Genomic DNA, 25,447 nt, shown 5'->3' with positions numbered 1-25,447 from the left:
CTTATTAAATATCAAGACATATCTTAAAATCAACCGAATTCATGAAAGAAGTATTCCTATTTATTATGCTTGTTCCTGCCATTGACCTATCTTTGCCTTCTTTTTATTACATTTGCTTAATCTTGTGGAATACTTCAAAAAAAGTTTCTTAAATTAAATTATAAACAAAAAAGTGTGAAAAGCAGCCTCTCTGACCTAACCATGTAACCAGGATAAGCCCCGTTGGGGCCAGTGAGTCGCCGGATCGCGAGTGCTGTGAAAATCCCATGTACACGTTCGACTTGCCCAGCGGCGCAGTTTTCACCACCTTCGCACCGCCCTACGACATACGTCACATGACGTATGAACCTCCCGAGCTGCCGGACCTGCCAGAAGTGCCTGAAGTTCCAGGTATAGAATTGTAGCTGTTGTTTGAGTTATTTTTGTAATTATTCACCGAAAACGGTAACAACCAAGGATGTACTTTTCCATGGGGAGGGGGGGGGGGGGGGCTATGAGTGGTAATATTTCCCATAAAAAAAATTACGCAATATACTAATCTTAATTCGAATTTAACAGTAACCTCTCATTGATCCTAGCTTCAATTTGCAAGTCTTCTTTAGATTGAAGATTCCTTCTTTGTGTGTTTGGGGGGGGGGGGGATGGGTATTAGTACTCACAATTATCTATGGTTACCTATATCATTCAAATCATTTATATAAACATAATATAGATATACATTGTACATACAATTACTTAGTGTATTAAAGTACAGCCTTTTAATATTATCATATACATAATATAAATGTTTATTTTTTATATGTATAATAATGTTTAAACTATTAGCTTAGGGTATATAAAATATGTACCTGTAAAACTTATGTGCAATTATTGCATCAACATATTGTTATTATAGAAAAACACTATTATAGAAAATTGATGTGCATCCCCAAATGAATCAACTAATCAAAATTCAATAAAATTCCACAAGGTTGTTAAGCCACCAAATAAGAAAACGTTATTAGAATACTTTGGGGACTAGTGTAATAAACAGCCCAATACATTAAAATTGTATGTCAAAACCCATAAGTCCAGATTTAAGAGGGTGAATGTGTGTTTTGTATTTTATATGTACTTACTTTGTCAAAATATCACTTAAGCATGTATAATATGTCAAAAATAAATATATAAACATAATAAATTATTACGCTGAAAGTATCGAAATGTATGAAACAAGTACAAACAATTACAATAGCAAAGTCATTGGACAAAATGCAAATTAATTACGTTTTTAGAGATTCAATGATAATTAATAATGGGATTATTAAGTCCTATAATGACTAGGCATAATGTTGTATGCAAATTATCAAATATTTTCTTACTCAAAGATGACCGTCTGAGTAGATGAGCTTTGCCTCTTTAGATTTTGTCATACTTGTTTTACGCATATTTTTCTGGATTCTCTTTAGCTTTTTTCTTAAATTTTTCACCTATTCATCGATCCTAAAGCTTCTCCCCCAATATAATCAGTCTTATTTGTTAACTTTTGAAACAAAAAATACATTTTAAACTTTACCTGCTAACCTAACCTAAAATAAGACAAAAAAAGGCTTTTATCCAGAGGTTCATTTTGGTCCAGATATAATATTAGGGAAACTACCAGACAAAGGGAAAAAGAGCAGACAAGGGGAAAGAAAATTATAAAAAGTACAAATATATATACAGACACAGAAAACTTAAAGAAATGTTTTGCTTCTTTCTTAAATTATTATTCAAAGTTCTTAAGTAACCATGATAAAAAAAAAGTTTTATTAGCGCAGACAAAAAGTTGTTTAAGTTAATCAAGAAAGTAAAGAATTTTCCATTATGGCTTCGAAGCATATCAATATCCGCTGGATTAGAACCGGTTCTCTGTCTTACTGAAAATCATGTATGGCATCGTATTAGAGACAATTTTCCACCAATTTTATATTGAAAATTATATAAAAAAAAACAGTAATGCTAGCCCGGACCTTCGGCCCCTCGTTGCTATCACAACTGGATTTAATCTTATCGATTTTCATTTTAATATCCGCAGAAAGCCGTCGGGGAGGTGATACGTTGGAATCTCGGTCCGGCACCACGTCATTACTAAAGACTTTAAAAATGTTCCTACTGCTGCTATGTCAGGTGCTGGCTCATAAACATGCGCATCTCATTACCATTCACAGTTAGGACTTCTCAGGCAAAGATCGTGAAATCAGATGACTAATTGTCTGTTGGATGTTACTTAACCTAATATCGACCAATGGGCGTTAGAGTATTGCATCCTAAGTGAATGATGCCCTTGGGTTTCCTAGCTGATCACCTGAAATCGAAGGAGAATTCCGCCCCAATTAGGTAATCGGTAAGACTAGTTAATTATAATTGTTTTTTTTATATTTTCCCAATATTAGAATTATATAAAAAAAAATACAACCCAAGTTATGGAAGCTAAGTATTATGAAGTACATTATGCGTGTTAAAATCACATTATAAACTTTTACCTAAAATGCATTTTTTTAACAAATAAACTGTTAAAATTTTGTAATTTTATCTACAACAAAGAAGATTTCTAGATTTAAAAATACAAATTAGTTAACGCTTTGTTTCAAAGTCACATTAGTAATGAGGTTAAAATTAATTTAACATCTTAAAAAACAATTTTACATTAAATTTTTGCCATCTTAAATAAAAATTTCTATTTTCTGCGCACCTTTAACTTTATGTTGATACCCCTTTAGCGTATGCTAAGAAAGATAGTAGGTTTTTACTTTTTACGTTTCATAACAAAAATGAAATTAAGGTATTATTACATCCTTAAAATTGTTGGCTATATGGGTATTTCATCGCATTTCAAGTTTTTATAATCTATTTAAATTAATATCAATCTTAACTCAATAGAATTTGCCTTCCAAAAAAACACTTTTTATAGATCTACAAGTTAAAAGGAAGTAAATCAGTTTTTTTTTGAAAAATAAAATCGTAATTTCACTGACCCAACTTTCCTTGGGCAGAAAAGACAGTTAAAAATGTTCTAGTAAGGTCAATTTTTTAAAGGTATTTCCTAATTAAAAGATATACTTTACAAGAACGATTTTGTCTTACTTTAGCGGAGCTTGTTGGATTAATGTGTAAATTTAGACGGATCTGTAAAGAAAAATTTGTTATTGAAATGGATAAGAGAAGCATGGGATAGAAAATGGGTGCTAATAATGAAACTTATATCACATACAGACTATAACCATTACTTAACCTAACCAAATAATTGTTAGGCATAAAAATACATTTCTGTTAAGTGAATCTAAAAAAATATATCTGAAAAGCGTAATTCTATCTTATTTCGAGATTTAGATGATAGAAATATGTATGATAAGTTAATGATAACAGAGTAATCTCATCATATAAAAAATATTGATTGCTTGTTTAAATATATTCCATCTACATACCCTGTAACCCTTAACTTATTATCTAATAGTAAGACAAGTATTTGGCCTGCAAGATTAAAAGAATTGATCAAATTGTAAATTCTTTAGAAAGGACAAGCAAAAAAGTTAGACTGTTTTTTTTTAAATTAAGCAAATGATCTCTGGAAAATGAAAAGTAACTTAGTTTTAAAAATGCAAGTTATATTTATCAATTACATTAATTCCTTTTCAACTTTAAAAAAGGAAATATTTTTCAATACTTTTGTATATAATACATACTAATTTAATAAAATATGACATAATACATAAATACACTATAATATCAAACACTATTTTGAAGTCAAACTGATTCAAATTTCTGAATCCAAAAACTGTACATTTTACTATGTATTGAAATATGATAATATATTATCTAAATAATAAAACTTTATTAATCTTTTTAGGTATGTTAGTTTTTTAAGCTTGGACAAAAAATACTAGGTATATTAAGTGGAAAAAAACAAACAATTATTTTGTTGACATAAAGTTATAGAACAAATATAATATTTAAGACTATAAGGGCTTTGAATCTGCACACATAGGATACCCAACTCTCAATCTACACACATAGGATACCCACCCCTCAATCTGCACACATAGGATACCCACCCCTCAATCTACACACATAGGATACCCAACCCTCAATTTACACACATAGGATACCCACCCCTCAATCTACACACATAGGATATCCAACCCTTAATCTACACACATAGGATACCCAACCCTCAATCTACGCACATAGGATACCCAACCCTCAATCTACACACATAGGATACCCAACCCTCAATCTACACACATAGGATACCCACCCCTCAATCTGCACACATAGGATACCCACCCCTCAATCTACACACATAGGATACCCAACCCTCAATTTACACACATAGGATACCCAACCCTCAATATGCACACATAGGATACCCACCCCTCAATCTACACACATAGGATACCCAACCCTTAATCTACACACATAGGATACCCAACCCTCAATCTACACACATAGGATACCCAGCCCTCAATCTACACACATAGGATACCCACCCCTCAATCTACACACATAGGATACCCAACCCTCAATCTACACACATATGATACCCAACCCTCAATCTACATGGTGCCATATTCTATGAATGGTTAAAGATTGGGCATGGATATGTTAACTGGAGAAATACTAATTTACCTAAGTTTGCGTGTTTTTCATGGATATTCATCATTAATGAGACAGAATCTATATTTTCGTTTATTATTTTACAAATATGTCAAGAAAATATGAGATCATTAAGATATAATTTTTTAGGAGCTGAAGTCAATACCAGTTCTTAAGATACCATATCTCTATCTTTGAGTTAAAGTTATGTTTGGTCAATGAAATTAAATGCAAAGCCCGAACTAATCTCTGTACAACTTTAACAGTTGGGTAGCGAGAAATAATAGATATAAAAAATGTTTTAGACCTCTATCTTAAATAGAACCCGATATAGTTGGAGGTTGGCGTTTTCGCCCTTCCTCCCAATTTATATGATGAATGAAGACATTCGGTACTTAAATTTTATTTATATCCATATCTCGAGACATACCCTCCTCCTAATACCCTAAAAGTCCTTGACCATTACAAAACTTCCCTGAAAAAAGTTTATATTACATTCCTGCGCATACATTAAGACATCATGAAATTTCCTTGTTTTAAATATAAAAAAGTTAAATATATTAAACATATAGTTTTATTTTTCTAAGATTCAAAGTTATTTACTTTCATTTCCTGTATTCTTGTGGGTGTGCTTTCACAACCGCAAAAAAACTTGTCACTATATTCCTTACCTCGTAAGGGCGGGATTATCCTTCGATTTTTATGTGATCATCTAGAGAATCCAGAGAATCATCCGCAAATAATGATAGTCAAACACCTTATATATTAGGTTAAGTTACATCCAACAGACAACCAAACCTTGGATTGCACGACCTTTATCTAAAAAGTTTAACTGTACAAATAATGGATTGCGCCTGTTTATGTGCCAAAGCATTCCCCCATACTCTAACTATTTATTTAACTATTTAACACCTGACATTGCAGCAGTATGAACTATTTTTAAAGCCTTTAGTTATGACGCGGTGTCGAGCAGAGATGGGAACCTATGATGCTACTACGTGTTGAGCTTAGGTCGCGGGTTGTCATTTTTTTAGCATACAAAGTTGCATAGCTATTGTAATACAAAAGAAAATTATCATCACATTGCAAAATACGAATTACTTGAATCAATTAAATCCATTTGCCCAAGGATTTCAATTCGATGTTTTAATTTGTTTTTAACATCGGAACTTAATTCATTATTCTACTTTATTATTATTTAGTACCTTGGGATGTAAAAATTAGATGTTCTGTATCTTGGACTAATAGTTACATTTTATCTCTAAGTTTATAGGACAATGCATGCAAATTAAAAATCACATAAAATTTTTATGTTTAATGATTCTTTAATGACCAAATTACACCCCAACAAGCATTTAAATACACTCCTTTCAATTTAAGTAAGAATGTAAAAATTTTAGTTGAATCCTGTGCACGCACCTGTATACAAAAATGGCATTGATGCTAATCTGTATAAACACCGTTCTCGTGTCCTTCTATTCACCTTCCCAATTCTTTCCAATTTTACACCAATTATTCATACACTCCCCCCACTTTTATCCATACTCTATTTTAAATGCACCCCTCTCTCTCCACTTCCCTTTTAGGCAAATCCTCTCTTTCCCGTTCCTCCGCTTTTAAAAGCAAAGCTTCTTTGCATAATGTATTGTAATATGCCACCTCTTTTAATGTTAGGTTAACATTTGAAAAAATCATTGTAAAGATTTTAGCTCGGCCGAAAGGTCTTAATTCGATTTATGATCAATAGAGCATCCTATAATATTAAGCAGTAATGGCTTTTGTTAGTCCTTTAAGATCTTGTGGACGACTGTACGATCAATTCCCCATTTTAAGGTAGATTTATAGAGGACCTGAACAGAATTTAAGCTATTTTCTTATTTATCCTAGAAGTGTTCCTATTGGCTAAGGGTGTAGCGGATAATAACAGTAAATAATTTTAATTATTTAAAATGTTGTTCTAGACCTTTTTAAAAAATTTATATATTGTAATAATGCATTTGTAGCGTTTATAACAAATACAAGTGTAACTAATCTTAAGTAGGAACTTAAAAGCTATATGTGTCTTTTAAAGCTCCGCTTTTATAAACGTTATGTTCCCTGTATCTACCTTTCTTGCCTCCGAAACTTATTTTCCCCTCTGTGTGGTGTGGGCACAATTCTAAAGTAAACTATAAGTGCTCTATCACAACAGTAGACTAAACAAACATATATATCAAAACTGAAACCACTTGTCGATAAATTTGATGTCATATAATCGACATATAATTTATCATATCACATCTTTGACATTATTTATGTCGACTATTTGATATTTAATAAAAGTCAATGACTGACATAAAGCCATGGCTGACAAAGTATCAAAATATTATAACACGACTTAGATAATTGCTACAAAATTATGTTCATATAAGAAATCCTAAAATTTTTACGATCTGTAACGAAATTGTCAAACATTAATAGAGTTTACCTACTGTTGTAATATTGTATAATTAATACCTCTAGAACCCGCCAGGCTACTTTACCTAAATTTTCAATGTCACATTGTCATATTTTTATACAAAATATACCCTCTCTATAACTAACCATGTCTGCTCATTTGTAAATATTTTTCAATTTCCGATAACTCAATTTTAAAACCATGATTGTATTTGTATGAAACAACTTTTAAATCCAATAAAATATATAATGAGGTAAAAAAAAACAACGTTTTTCAATGTTTTATAATATTTTCAAAAACATTGAGAGAAAAAATCCTTAAATAATCTTTCAAGCGCTCCGTTTATTAATTTATTATTTGTCTGTCCTGTTCTACAGTTTGTTTTAAGAGAAAATTTTCCCTGCTTAATGTCATATGATATAATGGGAATAAAAGAGGAAAACATAGATAGGTATAATGATCCCTTAGAAGTAGTCAAATTTTCGACCAATCAAGAATAATTTTTTTTCGCATCTTATTGTACAATAGAATGTTGTACTTTCTGCTATTCTGTTGACTTAAAATATGATCAACTAGAGGCATTGAATGAAACTTTCCATTACTGATATGATATATTATGTTGTTCAAAAAATCAACAAACATTAAGTTTTTCGACTATTTGGCGTAAAATAATGAAATTATTACTAAAAACTTACATTAGAAAACTTAATAAAAAGTGAGTACAATTTTAAAATTTAAAACTATGTAGGTAAAGTAGTTTCTCTTCAGATAAGATATCCCTATCCATGAATGGATAAAATTCTTCTACTTTATGATAAATATTCAACACTCAGTAAAAAATTTAAATATAGTCTCTAAAAATTTTACTAAAAATAAATATTCTCTGGGAGTATGATATATTATTTTTTGTAAGCTTGCTTTTACATTACTTATGGACATACTTTTCTTGTTTCATTAAAATATTTATCCCTATTACTCTCCTTAGCAATTCTATACTTTACTCTTCAAGTTCAAACCCTGGTTATATGGATACAATTATGGAAAATAAAAAGTTCATCTAATTATTTTTCCATACTGAACTACTAATAAATTTAAATACACAAAGATTATATTTAGCTTTTTTATTTAGGGTTAGTATCAGTTCATATCCCATGCATGTAACTATTCCTGTATTCTTGGAATTCAACCTAACAAATATTGAGAAAAGTTTTTTGAAAAAAACTTTTAGTATTACAACTTTTATGTAGAAGTCACATTGTTTTTACTCAATAAAAACAAGAGGACAGGTCACAAATTTTTAAAACATTATTAACCTTAAAAATAGCAGGTTTTTGGTTTGTTGATTATCTTGCATTAAATCATAAAAAACATTAAATATTTTATTTTTCAACAGCTAAATTTTAATTTCAAAATATATGTTTTTTTTACTGTTTAACTCATTGACATCTAAAATGTAACATAAGATTTCAAGTTCTTTACTTGTATTCAACTTCATCTATTCTTAGGTAAACAGTTACCGAAAAATACAATAATCTTATCATTATTGGTGATTATAGCGAATAAAAACTTCAATTTTTAACGTTTGGAAGCATAGTTAACACCTTTGGTATGACGTGGTATGAATAAGAATCGAACCAGAGCAAAAGCGGACATGTTAATCTTTGATCTAGCTGAAATCTGATCGCTGAATGCAACAGGGGAATGTCACCAAGTCAGTCAAGGTCCTTTTGTGCAGTAAAATCTCAGTGTTTCAATTTGGCGTTCTTGCAAGTTAACCAATAAATTGTTTTTTTTTAAGCAATTTTTTTCTACATTTGAAGTGTGTCTAAGTCCATTACCAATGTTACCATATTGATAATATGTAAAACCTATGTTACATTTATGTCAGCATGAATTACAAAAACTAAGCGTTTTGACTGAACACTTTTGATTGCCGCGTTTAATTGAATGAAGAAGTCTCTTAGTATAGGATTAATTGCTTTCCAGGATGAGAACAGGCATAGATGTATTCTTGAAAACAAAGAGTATCAATCCTTATACCCATTATTAAAGAGATTGGACGTCTATCTGGTTGTACTAAAAGATCCCATAAAAAGCTTGACCATATAGCTCTTATAGTTCCTGAAAATGTTTTTTTTTATTTAATTTTGGGATGGGTATCTTTACTATCATAAGGATAATGGCCTTTATGCTATCCTATAGAATGTATATATATATATATCTTCTTTTAAAACCTATAATATTTACTAATTTTTTTTGTAATAAGAGGCTTCAACCCTTTAATCAATTTTAAGACTTGCTATAGTAACTTTGCTATAAATATACTTGTTTTGTATAATCACAAATTAAATGTCAATCTTTATGTCAAATTAAAAAAAGAATAAATTGAAGTGAATAAATACTTTAAAAATATAGGATTCTTTTGAATTTTATTGTTTAAAATCTTATTTCAAATCAGTGTCACGCACAATAAAAATTCATTAGAAGAAAAAATATAATAAAATAAACAGAGCTGAATTTTGAGTGATCATATCTGTGTGGATTCTCGGATTTGCCATCTCAAAGCTAAGAAAGGAAAAAAAAACTCTTAGAATTAAAAATAATTAAGGACTTTTAATATTTCATATTTGCTCAATCGTTAAATGGTTTACAAGAAATAACTTTAGAATCTTAATTTACAATGTTTTAGTTTACTTTGCTTTGCTTTGAAAAGCACTACATGTTGTATCAACGATAGCTATTCTTGGTAATAAATATATTTTTTATAAGCTTTTTATCTGAATTGAACACGAACACTAAGATTTGCTTGGCTTAAAGCACCATTATTATTGATTAATCAGTTAATTCAATTTATTCAAATTTTCTCCTGAAAAAATATCTGTAATGCAGATCGGCACCCAAATATGCACTTCCAATTAGACTTCCATCACAAACACAAATTTTTATCCAGATAGGTTTTTTTCCTGGCAATTGCATTGATGGAAAGTTTACAAGTTTGTAAGATTTTCATAATCTTTGAATATACAGGGTGGGGCAAATAAGACCGGACATTTTTCAAACGGGCATAGCTCCAAAACTACTTGACCAATCAGGACGTTTGACCCCACTATAAAAAGCTTAGGTAATGGCCTTTATGCCCATGAAAATCTTTGGACGATGGAGGACATGTTCTCCGAGCTGGCCGCGCATATGTTCAACAAGGCGGATTCGGAGTGCGCCCGTACTTTATCCTGGATTCTCGACTATGGCCTACTAAATCTGACCTTATTCCATTTGTAGATGAGATAGACTTAAAAAACTTGCTGGAGTTACTGTTTGATACATAAGTAAGACACTAGGAAAAGACTATAGCTCTCTATCCCAGCTGGCTTAGCTGTAGTACTCCAGCAAAGGGAAACGTGGCAGATTTTGAGATGTCAAAAACGTCTAAAATCTTGAATATTTCTCTGTTCTGGACTTCAGGGGCCCATATGGAACCCTAAAACTCGTTTTAGACTATGGGTTGCGCTGATAACCCTAGCTAAATCTTCATGCCATTTTTAAAAATGTATAGAACGTTGTTTTAGCTCAACTGTGGCTGAAATGAGAGCCACCGTGTTGAAGGTTAGCTTGAAAGATGGGTGAATTTGGATCCTGTGGTTACTCACATCTCGAAGGAGATGTTGCCTCCCAGCAGCCTTATCTTAATCCAAAATGGACTATTGTGCCTAGGGCTAATTTAAAGCATGCACCAATAGACATGCCCATTCCACAAAGACCTCCATCATTGCCATTATTAAGGAGAACTTCGCCATCTTGGACAGGGAATGGTGGTCAGGGCAATCGGGCGGTTCAGGGGTCGGGTAGAGGTGGTGATTGGGGCTGGTGGCGATTTTATTTAATAATCTAATAGTCTTATACCCAATTTGCTTACCAGTTTTTGAAATTTAAAAAAATCTTTAAAATTGTCAATTTTATGTTCATATGTTTAAACAAGGATGACAACATCCATAAGTAGCAAAGCACAAAAAATTGTGGATGGGAATACATAGAAGTAGATTTAATGTGTATTTATTAAAATCAAGAATAGTTTTATTGGAGAAAATAAACACAAAACCTTGTTTTATTTTGCATGATGAAAACGGTTAAGGTAAATTACATACTAGATGCACATAACAATGGGAAAAAATACTTTGAAACTGTTAATGCAAAAAAGTTTTAAAATTGAACCAAAAATACCAAAGATATGGGGAAATGTGTCAAACATATAAAAATAGCCAAAAATCTGCTAAAAGGCAGTTTTGCCGCCATTGTTTCTTTACTTAAAACGCCAGAAATTTAATTTTAATATCTTTAACTGAAAATTTTTTGAAAATTAGACCATAAACACCAAAGATATGGGGGAAAATGTGAAAAATATAAAAATAGCCAAAAACCTGCAAAAAGGAAGTCTGACCGTCATTGTTGTTTTCTTCAAATGACAGGAAATTTAATTTTGATATCTATAAGTGAAAAAATTTCGAAAATTGGACCATAAACACCAAAGATATGGGGAAAAATGTAAAAAATATAAAAATAGCCAAAAACCTGCAAAAAGGAAGTCTGACCGTCAATGTTGTTTTCTTCAAATGACGGGAAATTTAATTTTGATATCTTTAACTGAAAAAATTTTGAAAATCGGTCCACAAACACCCAAGTTATGAGGAAAATTTGAAAAATTATAAAAATAGCCTAAAACCTGCTAAAAAGCGGCCCAACCGCCATTGATGTTTAATAGTTAATTGTGCTCCTTAATGATAGGAATGTTGATAGGAAATTTCAGCTCTCTATCTTTTATAGGAGCCGAGAAAATCACGTTTCCCCCAATTCATTAATTACGACGGACAGACGGACGGACGGACGGACGGACGGACATTGTGAATTATAGAGTAGCTTCGCTACTAAAAATAGAGTTTGTCCGGTCTTATTTGCCCCACCCTGTATATATTTATTGTATGGAATTATGATTAGTTGTTGGCGGAAAAGAAAATTAAAGGATAAACTCGATATTTCCAAGTACCAAGAAGCCAAAAGTTTAGGCCAACAAAGATATTAATATTATTTTAGCCTCTTTAAATTTAACTCCCGCCCTCACTCCCTTATTAGTAGCGAAGCTACTCTATAATTCACAATGTCCGTCCGTCCGTCTGTCCGTAAATAATGAATTGGGGGAAACGTGATTTTCTCGGCTCCTATTTAAGATAGACAGCTGAAATTTTTAGCGAAGAATCCAACTATATATGCTCATCTAATATATACATTGTTTTGTCCGTCTGTTTGTTATTTGGGGTGCTAGATTGATTCCTAGATTTTTACGTTTTCGTGATTTTCTCAACTCCTTTTCAAGATAAAGGGGATTAATTAATTTTATATTCTACATATTTTCACCAAGTTTTATTAATATTTTTTTTATTTATTGGAGTGCTAGATCCATTCCTAGATTTTTTAGGTTTTCATGGTTTTCTCAATTTCTATTAAGGATTGACGGTTGAAATTATGAGGGATTGAGTATGCTCATGTTCTCCATATTTCCATCAAGTTTCATTAGGATTTGTCTATTAATTGCAGTGCTAGATCGAGTCCTAGATTTATAAGTTTTCATGATTATAAGGTTGCGTGATTTTAAAGGTGTGATGATTACCCTATTTTACCAATATTAATATTTATTATATGACACTGCTTTATAGTATTTTTTTCCTGATATACAATCATAATTTTGAGCTCCGCTACTTATGGATGTTGTCATCCTTGTTTCTAGGATAAATTAAAAAAGGGGGAGATGATTAATTATTTACCTATGTATAAACCCTGCGGGGTTTAAACCAGAGTGGTGCAGTAACCCTGGTTCCCAGTATCCAATGTAACTACTGTATCATGCTGTAATTGTTATCTGTATGGAAAAAAAATACTGTACTGTATATAGAACTATTGTTTTTTATTAGCATGAAAGTTTTGACCATAAGAAATTGCAAAAATTGTTTTTTGCTGTCTAAAGCTATTGGATTGCTGTTAAAGGGTAGCCTTAAAAGGGTGGCTTGTTGCCAGGAATAAGGTATAACCAACAAGCGAAATATATCTAAAATAATATTTGGGAGGCAAATGGAGATGTCGTCAATTTTACGATGTGTTGCCCGGCCCCCAACGACAGCCGAAAAACATGTTTAGGTCTTGTTATTTTTTTCGAATTAATTTCATTGTTGGTAGAAGCTGGCTTGTTGCAGCTTGTCTTAGCTTTTGGAAACTAAGCATTCATACTCTGTATCTATATAATGTTAGAGTACAGATGGTGTATTTGTTTAATTACTACCAGGGACCAGGGTTGTAGCATCTACATAGAAATATAAATCATAGGTGCTTGTACACAAATTTTCTTGTTGAGCACTGATAAAACCCTCCTTTTTTAACATTACTTTTTATAAAATAATTTGTTGGGTTAGTTTGTTTGTTTACTATCTAAGGTCAGGTAAGATGACTTTGTATTTGGTATTGTGTACCCCCGCAGTGTTAGAGACCCGCAGTCATATGGTACAAAATTCCCTCGACTGAAAATTAGATAAAAACAACAATTTTGTGACAGTAATTATCAAGAACTAAAAGTAGGTATGCATTATTCCTGTATCTGTAATTGGTCTAATCTCTTGAATAAGGGCAAATGTAAACACTCTTAATATAGGTTATTCAACCAGATAAGGATTCTAATAAATAAATAATATACCACAGGTATAAATCAAGAAACACCATCACGTAGAAATTACCTTTTGCATGACGTTTTATCTATTTCAATAGTGGTTTTTGCCTTTATAAATATCAAGTATAGTACACGAATTCGATTATAGACAGATTAATTTCTGTTTCTAGTTCGAAGGTCTACTAAACTTGTATAATGTAACAGATGTAAATCGATTTCGAAGCCTTATTGGAAAAGATGCCACACTTATAAATATACAGGGTGATTCAAGATAAATGTTAAAATTTAATTATGCATAGAAAATAAAACAATTATATAAAATGCTACATATATTTGGAGATTATACTGGAACATTAATGCTTCAAATATTCAAAAACGATTATTTCAACAAATTATGCCTTAAATATCAGGTTTTCAAAAGGCTTTATTTTTGAAAAATTATGGATAAAATTTGTGCAAAAATACATTTTTAAATTCATATGGCGAGGCTTGTCTTAATAGTAGAACAAGGATGACAACATCCATAAGTAGCAAAGCACAAAAAATCGTCGATGGGAATACATACAGGTAGATTTAAAAGGTTTTTACTAAAATCAAGAATAGATTTATTGGATAAAATAAACATGAAACCTTGTTTTATTTTGCATGATGACGATGGTCAAAGTAAATTATATTTAAGATGCTCATAACAATGGGAAAAATTATTTTGATACTGATATCCCATAAAAGTTTAAAAATTGCATCAAAATAAACAAAGATATGGGGAAATATGTAAAACATATAAAAATAGCCAAAAACCTGATAAAAGGCAGTCTGGCCGTCATGGTTGTTTTATTAAAACGAAAAAAAATTCAATTTTTAAATCCTTAACTTAAAAAATTTGGAAAATCGGACCATATACACTGAAGATATGGAAAAAAGTGTTAAATGTATAAAAATAGCCTAAAACCTGCCAAAAAGGCAGTCTGGCCGTCATGGTTATTTTGTTTTTAAGACGGGAAATTTAATTTTGATATCTATAACTGAAAAATTTTGAAAATCGGACTATAAACACTGAAGATATGGAGAAAAATGTTAAATATATAAAAAACAGCCTAAAACCTGCTAAAAAGGCAGTCTGGCCGTCAAGATTGTTTTCTTTAAAAGACAGGAAATTTAATTTTGATATCTATAACTGAAAAAATTTTGAAAATTGGACCATAAACACTGAAGATATGGAGAAAAATGTGAAAAATATAAAAATAGCCTAAAACCTGCTAAAAAGGCAGTCTGGCCTTCATGGTTGTTCCTTTAAACGACGGGAAATTTAATTTTGATATCTGTAACTGAAAAAATTTTGAAAATCGGACCATAAACACTGAAGATATGGAGAAAAATGTGAAAAATATAAAAAATAGCCTAAAACCTGCTAAAAATCGGTCCGAACGCCAATGATGTTTTATAGTCAATTGTGCTCCTTAATGATGGGAATGTTGTCAAAAAATTTCAGCATTCTATCATTTATAGGAGCTGAGTAAATCCCATTTCCCCCATAGCGTTACGGACTGACTGACTGACTGACGGACGGACAAAGTGAATTATAGAGTAGCTTCGCTACTAAAAACCAAATGCATACCGTTAGAGTCGTCATAAGTTCTAGTTTTTGGAAATATAAGAACCATTATTGTGCTATATATAGTATAGGAGCTACATGGTAAAATGTTCCAACCCACTTAAAACTTTTCAACCTTTTTTTCACATTTTTCAACGTAGCTCCCATACTACAAATAGCACAAAAATAGTACGTAGATTTCCATAAACTAGAGTTTATTACCATTCTAAAATAAAAACAGATTTTCCAAATATATAAAGCATTTTCCATAATTGTTTTATTTTCCATGCATAATTAAGTTTTTAAAAAAGACATTTCTCTTGAAACACCCTGCATACTGCCAACATGATACTGTATTACATTAATTAGCTAAGTAGTCATTGCAGATCATATTATACACAATTTTTTCTTTCTTCATAGATTTAGGGATATGCACTAGTATCTAAAATAATAGGCCGATAAACTGATGTACATCCCAAATGATGATACACTAAATTACCCTTCTGTAAATTTCAATTAGTGGTTGAAACGTTTGGACAGTACACTCATTTAAATGAACGAACCAATCAAAATTCAATAAAAGTTCCATAGATTGTTAACCAAACGAAAAAGACTTTGGGGACTACTGAAATAAACAGCCCAATGTCCCATTCCTCCCTGGATATGCCAGGGATCTATTATATTCATATTTTGACATTTATGAAGTTGAACTAATAAATATTAACAACTATAGTGATGCCACGCTTGTTATATTTTTTAAAAATTGTTACAGTAATCATTTTGCGTTTTGACATTTGAATGTGTAATGATCATATGTGATCAAAGACTACTTTTATTTAAATTCATTAAGTTTAAAAAAATGCATGTCTACTTAGTTTAATTTCTGGCAGAGTAGCTTTGCCTCTAAATCTACATAAATGCTTGCAAATTAGCCAGAAAATTTGCCAATCTAATTTTTGTACACCTGCCAATTTTCCTGATAGTTAAGTCAAGTTGCGCAGTTTTTTTATGCATAACAAGAAATTTAATTTTTTATCCTTTTTATTAACTCAGTAAGGCAAGTTTTCTCTCGTTTTTAGTTCCTCATTAATCGTTGACTAATGTCAATTTTTCTTTAAGGTTTAACTGGCTATATTTCATTCTAATTTGATCTTAGCTTTATAAAGTTTTTATACTATAGACTTATAAACTGACAGTATTGGCCCTTAAAATCACCATAGGCCAAAATACAAGAGGCTTCCTTTTATTATCCTTGAGCCTTACTATGAGCAGCAGAGCTGTATCTTTAAATCACAGTGAGCCGATATCGAAAGCGACTTACCTAATAGCAATGAAAGTTAGTAAAAGTGGCTGACTCAGATTATGACGTCAAAAAAATTAACCAATGAGAGGCCAGTATACACTGTAATTGACCAATGGTAAAATTTATAGTGGCCTCTCAATGGTTAATTTTTTTTGATTTCATAATCTAAGTCAGCCACTTTTACTAGCTTCTCTAAATGGAAGTTGTAAGCCAAGAAACACTTTGGAAGCACCCTCCGGCTCACCACTGGAAACAATCTCCGGCTCACCACTGACAGTTTCATTTAAAGATACATTTTTTTGGCAGCACTGGCAGTTAAGGACAAAGTTGTTACTCGCCCCATAAGAACGCCCCTTTACATTATTATAAGGCATTTATTTGCAAGAAAAGTCCCTTTCAACAATTACATTATACTTAAGTATCACATTCAAACAACTTAGGGATAGGTACAGGTTTTCCAGAAAAATAAAACAAATACAGGTATAAATTGTAATTTTGGTTCATATAATAATGTTGGCATTGGTTGTCCAGTTTATAATTAGCGCAGCAACAGAAAACAAAAAAATAGCAAAAACGTAGCACAGTTCATATGTTAGCTCATGAAATTACCAAAAAAAACTCCTATGCTATTGTTAAGTATCCGTTAAAAATTATTAATTTTAGTTTTGTATTACTGCAAATAATGTAATTGTAAAGCATTCAGATAGATAACTAAAACAATATTGGCAACGGTGCTTCAAACAATCATTTTATACCCCTTTTGGACCAATAAAATATTGATTAAACACATGGATTGCTATCTTATAAACTTACACCAATATCTGGCTGGTTTATGGTTCATAAAAAGCTATTTCCCTGCGACTAATAGGTAACTTAGGCTTGTTTCATGAGCCCTAAAACTTAGTTTTTATTTAGTACTTAGCCATGTCCTGGATAGGAAATATGTAAAGGTTAAGATACCATTATAATAATTTATGGATATCAGCCACCCCAAGTATTAACCCATAACACACTCTATAGCCTTATGCCATACAAGTAGATGCGCCGCTAGCATTCATAATTTTAATAAATGTAATTTTGAAGAAGAAAAGTTGATTTACATCCAAATAAATGGACAGAAGTTTATACTTCTTTTTGACAAACAATAGTGGTTTCGCTCCAAGCAATTAGAGGCTCCGTATTCAACTGGGCAACAGGAGGTAAAAAAATAGCTTTAAAACTTCCCAAGACTTAAAATAGCCTAAAAACATCACAGGACCTATGTGATGCTTACCTGTAATATTGAACCCAATCGATTTAATAGTTATTGAGATCTTAAGCTTCAGACAAAAAACCTTACTGATATTTTTATGTCTGGGTTGTGATATACATATGTATACAAGCTGAAGTAACTTTATTATGAATCTTTTATTAATAAATATTGTAATAGACCATGGATACAAAGTTAGAAGAGGGTATAAAATTAGTTCTAACCTTTCACCTCAATAACTCTAATATAGCTTTAGGGGAAAAATCAATTACTGTCTATTGTCCCCTTCCTTTCTGTTTTTATGGATAATTGTCTCAAACCTTGCTCCTCAAAGTGACGTGTGACAAATTTTCATACAAAAATTATCCTTTCAATTTGCAAATTAAATTTTTAGGCAAAATTTTCCCTTTTCTGCATTTCTACATTTTATATTTTTTTATCATCACATGTTTTCTTACAAATTTTAACAGTAGCACAGATACTCTATATCTGTCTTATGTCTTATTAATGTAAAAATTTGCATATAAAGCCAGTGTGACAGGCCAATACTATAAGCAGGTCTATACTCATAAGTAGCTACCATGAACACAAGTTTGTCTGACCGATGACTCTTCGAGAACTTATTTTAAATCTAAAGTAGGGTCATTTAGAGCTTTATATGCAAATGGATACGATATCATTTTAATTTACTCAAATACATCAAGAGATAATAAAATTGTTGTTCCTACGAAATGAATTTAGGTTTGCTACTATTGCACATAATCAACCTTGTTTCCAAGAAAACATTTAAAAATTGGCGTAATCAATTTTCCTTTTCTTTGGACAGATGTAACAGTTTTTTTCTATTTTTTTACCTCTTTTTATGCATCTTAAAATTTTAATAATTCAAAAAAGTTATGTTTTTAAGCACAAATGTAACCTTTGGTATTAGAAAAATACGTTGCTATACTGTGTGTGCGAATGGGGCGTTTGTCCATAATTAGGTATGGAGACCGCTCTTCTATGAGTACTACTAAAACCTAATTTTAATGCAATACACATAGACATTCTCATCGTCGGTTCGCTTGTTTAGAATGCTTAACCCTCTATTCCCACAAGTATAATACGAATTTGGTTGAGCCGGTGGAAGCTCAACAAAAGACCCACGCGAAGTATTATGTTGCTTTAACCTAAGAATAAATGGTTGGTTTTGATATTCGATCAGAATCATATAAGTATATTAAGTATTAAGGAAGGAAAATGTTTTTATAAAGTGTATTTATATCACAAGTGCATAAGTTAAGTATGGAAATATTTACAGGATAAGTGTTAAAATTATAAGTAGAGTAGGACAGAAATGTGCCCTAAGTCCCAAGCAGTGAATTGTGCTAAGTGTTAGAGTTCTAACATAAGGCCTGAGCTCAATTCATGCTAAGTACTAAGGGGCCTAAATTTAAACTACAATGCATGCCAAACAACTAAGTCATTACCTTTTAAAGCCAGAAAGAGAAGTTGATGGTAGGAGAGTTAGTAAATAACTGAATAAATTCAAGAGGTACATGCTATAACATTAGCTCTGGACCAGGATTTTAGTGTTTGTCTGTGCAATTAAATATCTGTGTGTTAATATGTGACGTAAATCAGGCATGGTTGTAGGCATACATATATGTACTGGTTGTTTATATGATTACATTAACTATAAACATAATATCTTTAATAAACATATACTATTAGCAAATCACATACAGATTACCATGAATAGGCTATCGTTACCCGTATTTGGTGTCATATAGGTAGAGACAGGCCTATGAATGCATAAATTGATACAAATAATGCCTTGGGCCTAGCTAAAGTAATTGTGTCTTGCCCCTGAGTGCTACTAGTTAATTGCAGGGCACGTGTCAATCAAAGGTTCATAATATGATCTATATAGTGTTGATTTTATATCAAGCATAGATAGATAGTTGTGGATGCGAAGCATTTCTGTAAAAGTCTCATATGTACGTTCAAAGAATTTGAAAATTGAGGATCGCATCTCCAATGGGGGTAAGTTGTTAAAAAAGAAAAAAGAGAAAAAGAAAAAGTTTAGTAGTCCCAGTATATAGGCATATATAATAAACTATAAATGTATTCCAAGCTAAGTTAAATACGCTTTCCATTAAGAAAGTATGATTTGCGTATTTTCATAGCTGGGTATACAAGATGATAAACCTCCCAAATAGAATACATTCTTTTCTTGAGGGGTTTAGTTTTATCTAACATTGTCACATCAATAAATGTTTTTGCGTTGGTTGTTCTGGATAGTTCAGCTTCTTCTGATGGTGAACTAGGTGGTGAAGTGCTCTCGTTCGAAGTGTAGGTTGAGGTTGGGGGTGAGGTAGATATGTAGCCAAGGGCGTCCACTTGTGCTACCTCGTTTCCATTCTCGTCCAAGGTGATTGAGTGATTTTCCAGGTCATAGTAGAGTTGGTTGAGGTCATTGGTAGAGAGGGACAGTGTGCTGCTGGAGCTAGTGTCACTATCGGTCTCCACTCTACTATCTTCTCTGGTAGTCAGGGCTGTATTTAACAAGAAATTCCTGATGGTGATGGACAGGTTCTCTGAGAATCCATCGTACTCTGGTGTGGTGATGATGTTGTTGTTCTCGTCTATTGTGTCAAGGTGTTGACAGGAACACAACCGCAATCCGTCCAAGGTAGGGTGGTGGTAGGGCTCCAATACTCCATGATCATCTAGGTTATCTCCAGGCTGGTCCATGGTAGATCCTAAAAAGAGTTAGTGCGCGTGCTCCAACCGGTTCCTTGGGGTATCCTGGCTATGGTAATCTAAACAAAAGAAGTTTTAATAATCTTTTATTAATCCTCTTATCCCTGGGATATTCTAGAAATTCTTTCGTTACAGATAGACCTATAATGGATTGGTTAGTTATCTCTATTTCTGTTAAATATAACTGTTTCCTGAATATAAACAATATTTTATATAAAAATGTATAAGTACAATTAGTATTTACATATCGCATTATTTTCTTTGGTTACATTACTCGTATGTATGTAAAAATATAAGATTTTACTAACAATAGTTGGTAACCCTTTTTTTGTATATTTTGTATATGTACATATGGTTTATACCATTGTTGGTATTAGCTGTATTTATGTTATTTTTAACATGAATAAATTTTAATCATTTTAAAGACTAATATCTTACATTACGTCGCTATCAAGTGTACCTTTTAAACTTAATATCTATAAAATATATCGTTCGACGTCCGTAATTAAATTTTACGTAACAATAAGTTGTCAACCCTTTGTTTATGTTTGGGCGGTCAAAAGTGATAGGGGTTGGATTTGAGCGAGGTTATAAAAAGCTGGCGGCCCAGTAATTATGCTCATTTATATAATAATTGTCTTTGCGAGCGGAGCTTGCGTTCGAGTGTTTAATTTTACCGCTAAATTCCAAGAGAATTTATATAAAAGTGATAAAATATAGTAACCCGTTTGTTTTATATGAATGTTTTTATGTTATAGATAGTTGATATGCCCATTATTGCATTCGTTAGCCACTATTTAAGACTCAAGAATCTTATTTTCTTCGTCGATAAGACCTTTATCACTGTATTTTTAAACGAAAGTGGGTTAGAAGCAATATGGGTACATCTTCAATATATGACAATTTTATTCTATATAATATTTGTAGTTTTGATAGGACATATCTGAATCATCAGGTAAATTGACGTACCTTGTTTTGTTTACGTTTTCCGTCTGCAAAAGTTAAATTCGTTCATCGTAAACAAAGCGTATATTGACACAGATATGTTCTATCATTCTATTCGTTTTAACTTTTGATTACAGCGTTCCCTTTTTATAATCAAAACTTATTGAGTCCTGATTCAAATCTTCTAAAACAATTTTACTATAGGTTTTAAAATAAGATTTTCTTGTTACTTAATTCAGTTATAATGACGCTAATTGATAGATTATTTACGTTATGAGTAACTCAACCATATTATAAAAAAAAATGGTCGCTTACAAAAATTATATTTAGCTAGCTTTATCGAAAGTGTTTTTTAAAACATCAGTGAAGATACTCAGATTTAGCTAGTATATAAGTTTTTAATTGCTTAATACATCATAATGAATATGTTTTTGATAGCTCAGCGATAGCTATTTTTAAGCATTGAATCATGTAAAATTAATTACGTATTCTTTAACTTAATTGAATCTAATAAAACAAAGTTTTAATGTTTGAATAGCTTAACGATAGCTATTTTCAAGCGTTGAATCATGTAAAATTAATTACATATTCTTTAACTTAATTGAATCTAATAAAACAAAGTTTTAATGTTTGAATAGCTTAACGATAGCTATTTTCAAGCTTTGAATCATGTAAAATTAATTACATATTCTTTAGCTTAAAGAATTTTACTTTTAGATGATAAATCAAGGTTTAATGGTTAGGAGGTTCAACCATAGTTGCTTAAAATACAAAAAAAAAACATTCGTGTGTACAGTCTTTTTCATAAAATTAACTTTACTATATTGCCTTTCAGAATCACTAGTCCTCTATTTTTAAATTTACATTTGCTCATAATGTATGTGCCTGACAGCCTGGACGCGCATCAGAATATTAAGGAAAGATTCGAGGAATCAATGAGGGCGGCTGCGGCCACTCTTGCCAATTCCTCGTTTCTTGAAAACTCCTTAGACGACTCGAGTTCAGTGTACAGCGACCAGTCTGGGATGCCAAGCCTTGCTGATGTCGATGACTATGGGGGTACAAGTACTGTAGAGTCCGAAAGGGATCAAGGGGAGATGTTCGGCAACGAGCATCTCTCACTGATGCTTAGTAGAACGATACAAATCATCTGGTCTCTCCTCAATTCGGTGATGCAGAACTCCTGCGGTGACATTGGTGACGATGTTGCCGGAGGTGATTCTGGGTCTGCCGAGTTGGGGAGAGACCAGAAGACGAGTCTGGACACATTCAACATGGATGGCTTAATTAACATGTTGTTGGGTTTAGGCTTGTTTTCATGTGCTCTTATAGTGGTCTTCTTCGGCGCTGTAGGGCTTGAGACTCTTACACGTATTGACAACACCTCAGACAGGTCGCTGGCTCGCTGGATAAGAGATGTATGTACGCGCCTCCGAAACATAGGCGTCAGGACCATTGAGCTTCTCCACTGCAGTAACAGGACCAACAGGACTAGAGCTGGGGCTATGTCGCCAACTGCGGAGCCGTCGGACACCATGTATGAAGCCGCGTCCTCTGAGATTGATGATATTCTGTCGGATACACAGGTGAGTTTTCTTCTGTTGTATATTTCTTTTTTTTTTGTTTTGTATAATTTTTTTTTCTAGCCACCCGTTTTGTCTAATAAAGCATCATGTTGGTGCAGGGTTGTTCTGTCCTATTCTCACTTCCTCAACGTTGACTTTCGGCTCTTCCATATATATCGCTCACCGTTTGTCGTCGTTTTATGTCGCCAGAGAAATCCGCTCGGTTACCGCAATTAAGTTGAGATACCAGTTAACATTTACTAAAATCTTAAGTAGCAACCTAATATTATTTCCCTCTGGGAAGGTTAAGAGTTTGCTCGTGCCGTACGTTTCTCATTGGGGTTTTAAATGTTAGATCAAGACTTTAATGTTTTCCTTTTGTTTTAGGCTCCCTCTGCTAGTCCATCGACTCCAGCAGAAGTAAGGTCCAGAGTTGGCCTGTTTGCCGTACACTGTTTGTCTGCCACTGAGGATCGGGTTACTGGAAGAAATGTGCCTGCGGGCTTGGAAACCTCGACGGGAAGTCCTGGCTTCCGTCCGTTGATCGTTGAACAAACAGAGCGTTTACATGTAAGTATCCATGCTTTAGTTTTCTATTAATTTTCAGAAAGAGGCTGTACATTTGTACACGTATCTAGCGGTATTTGCAACTAAAATTCTTTTATTGATAGAATATTAATCTTAAAATGTATGGTTGCATAAGCATTTTTGAACCGATCTAAGATTTTAATTCTAGTATAAAGTGGGTTGAATTGCTACCTAATCATATAGCTTTACAGGATTTTAGGCATTCTCATTTCCTGATTTTCCTAGACTCGTTGTTGGCGTTGCGATTAAACTAATGAGATCTATTATATTTTAGGCGACCAACTCCATCCCCCTGGCACAGTTTTACACCAATATGGGGAGGTGTAATCGAGTCAGCTCTGAGAGGACAGCTGAGGGATCCAGCGACAGCTCTTCCTTGAGCTCTATTATGTGCTTAAGTCGCATTGAATCTCCTTCTGCAGCTGATTTGTCTGTGGTAAGTTTGATAAGCTCTTATAATGTTTTTTCGTTGCAAAAATTACGTAACTTAGACTAGGCTGTTTAGCTTAGATAGCTATGCTTTTAGACAATAACTTTACTTTAACTATGGTGTAATTTCTTCCTAATAGTTAATAGCAAGATTCTAGATAAAGTATTAGTAAAAATTGACTCATAAACATATATGGATTAACGTTGATAAATTTTCTTGTGCACATTTATTAACATGGTTGTCTAATAATGTCCCTTTTCTTAATTTTAGGATGCGGCCAGTTTAGTCCCACTGGTTGACGATATCGAGGACCCCGATCTCCCGCCAATTAGATTTAATGCGGTGACTGATGAGATCGAGTACCCCACTCCACTGCGGGTCCTTAGTTTAGAACGTTTGCGCCGCTCCATGCGTACTCCAACGCCTGCTATCTTGGAAGAGATAACATCAGCGGAGAGTAGCTTCAACTCAGCTACGCATTCCTCAGATAACAACAGGACAGAGGATTCCGGCGTCGAGGGAGTCCCTCGACGTCGGGGTCCCATGTTCCCTAAACGTACGCCGTAAAGTGGCGCTGTTAGCTTGGTTGAAAATATGACATACAAATTTTAAGACAGTGACCAGTTTTAGACAACATGTGACTAAATTTACAGATTTTCTATTCTTATGTAACTAGTCAAAATAGTAATCACTATGAAGTAAAGACTTTTGTTATTAGACGTTATGACTTTTTTATACTGTACAAAGCCAAACATTAATTTACACTTCTGCCATTATATTATGTATATATATGTTTAGTCTGTAAGGATATTTAGTATGTAAGGAAATGATTATAAGGTTGTATTTTCTTTATGCCCATAATTTAAAACTTCATTCAATTCTTAATTACTTTCTTCGTAAGCGAACTAATCCTTTTTCTTTCTCAATAGTATATTAACAACTGTAATTACAGCCTTATGTCGCAGTTTATTCATTCTTGTTAGCTTGTAAGGGTCATGTATATATAGATATTTAATCGAACTCGCAACTCAGTACCTTTTCTCTAAATTTCATTTATATCCATCCCTGTGCATTAATCGTGAATTTTAATTGTGCTGTGATATAGAGAGGACTTGTAAATAGCATATATATTTTTTTTTGTAACCAATATCTAAGTAGACCGAAAGACTGACGTTTAGACAAAATCATTTACATACGCTTATTCAAGTATTTTTAAGAAAACTCATGTAAAGACTGTTTGTAACTCAAGTAATTAAAGTAATATCATTGATTGG

General features: G+C 32.4%; 1 protein-coding gene across 9 annotated transcripts in view; it reads left to right on the top strand.

Annotated features, from left to right (window-relative positions):
• LOC145305665 (uncharacterized) overlaps positions 1–25,447 on the top strand; it is a 111,987-nt gene that overhangs the window by 14,886 nt on the left and 71,654 nt on the right. For all 9 annotated transcript variants that reach the window (XM_080147378.1, XM_080147377.1, XM_080147373.1 and 6 more), the window contains exon 7: positions 212–390. In XM_080147378.1, the coding sequence (XP_080003504.1) occupies positions 212–390 (179 nt within the window). The remainder of the gene's footprint in view (positions 1–211; positions 391–25,447) is intronic.

This window comes from Acartia tonsa, chromosome 14 (assembly GCF_053477335.1).
Source record: "Acartia tonsa isolate MP-2025a chromosome 14, ASM5347733v1, whole genome shotgun sequence".
Classification (NCBI taxonomy): Eukaryota; Metazoa; Arthropoda; class Copepoda; order Calanoida; family Acartiidae; genus Acartia; species Acartia tonsa.
Note: the sequence above shows the minus strand (reverse complement) of the source record. Positions and strands in the feature narration are given on the sequence as shown.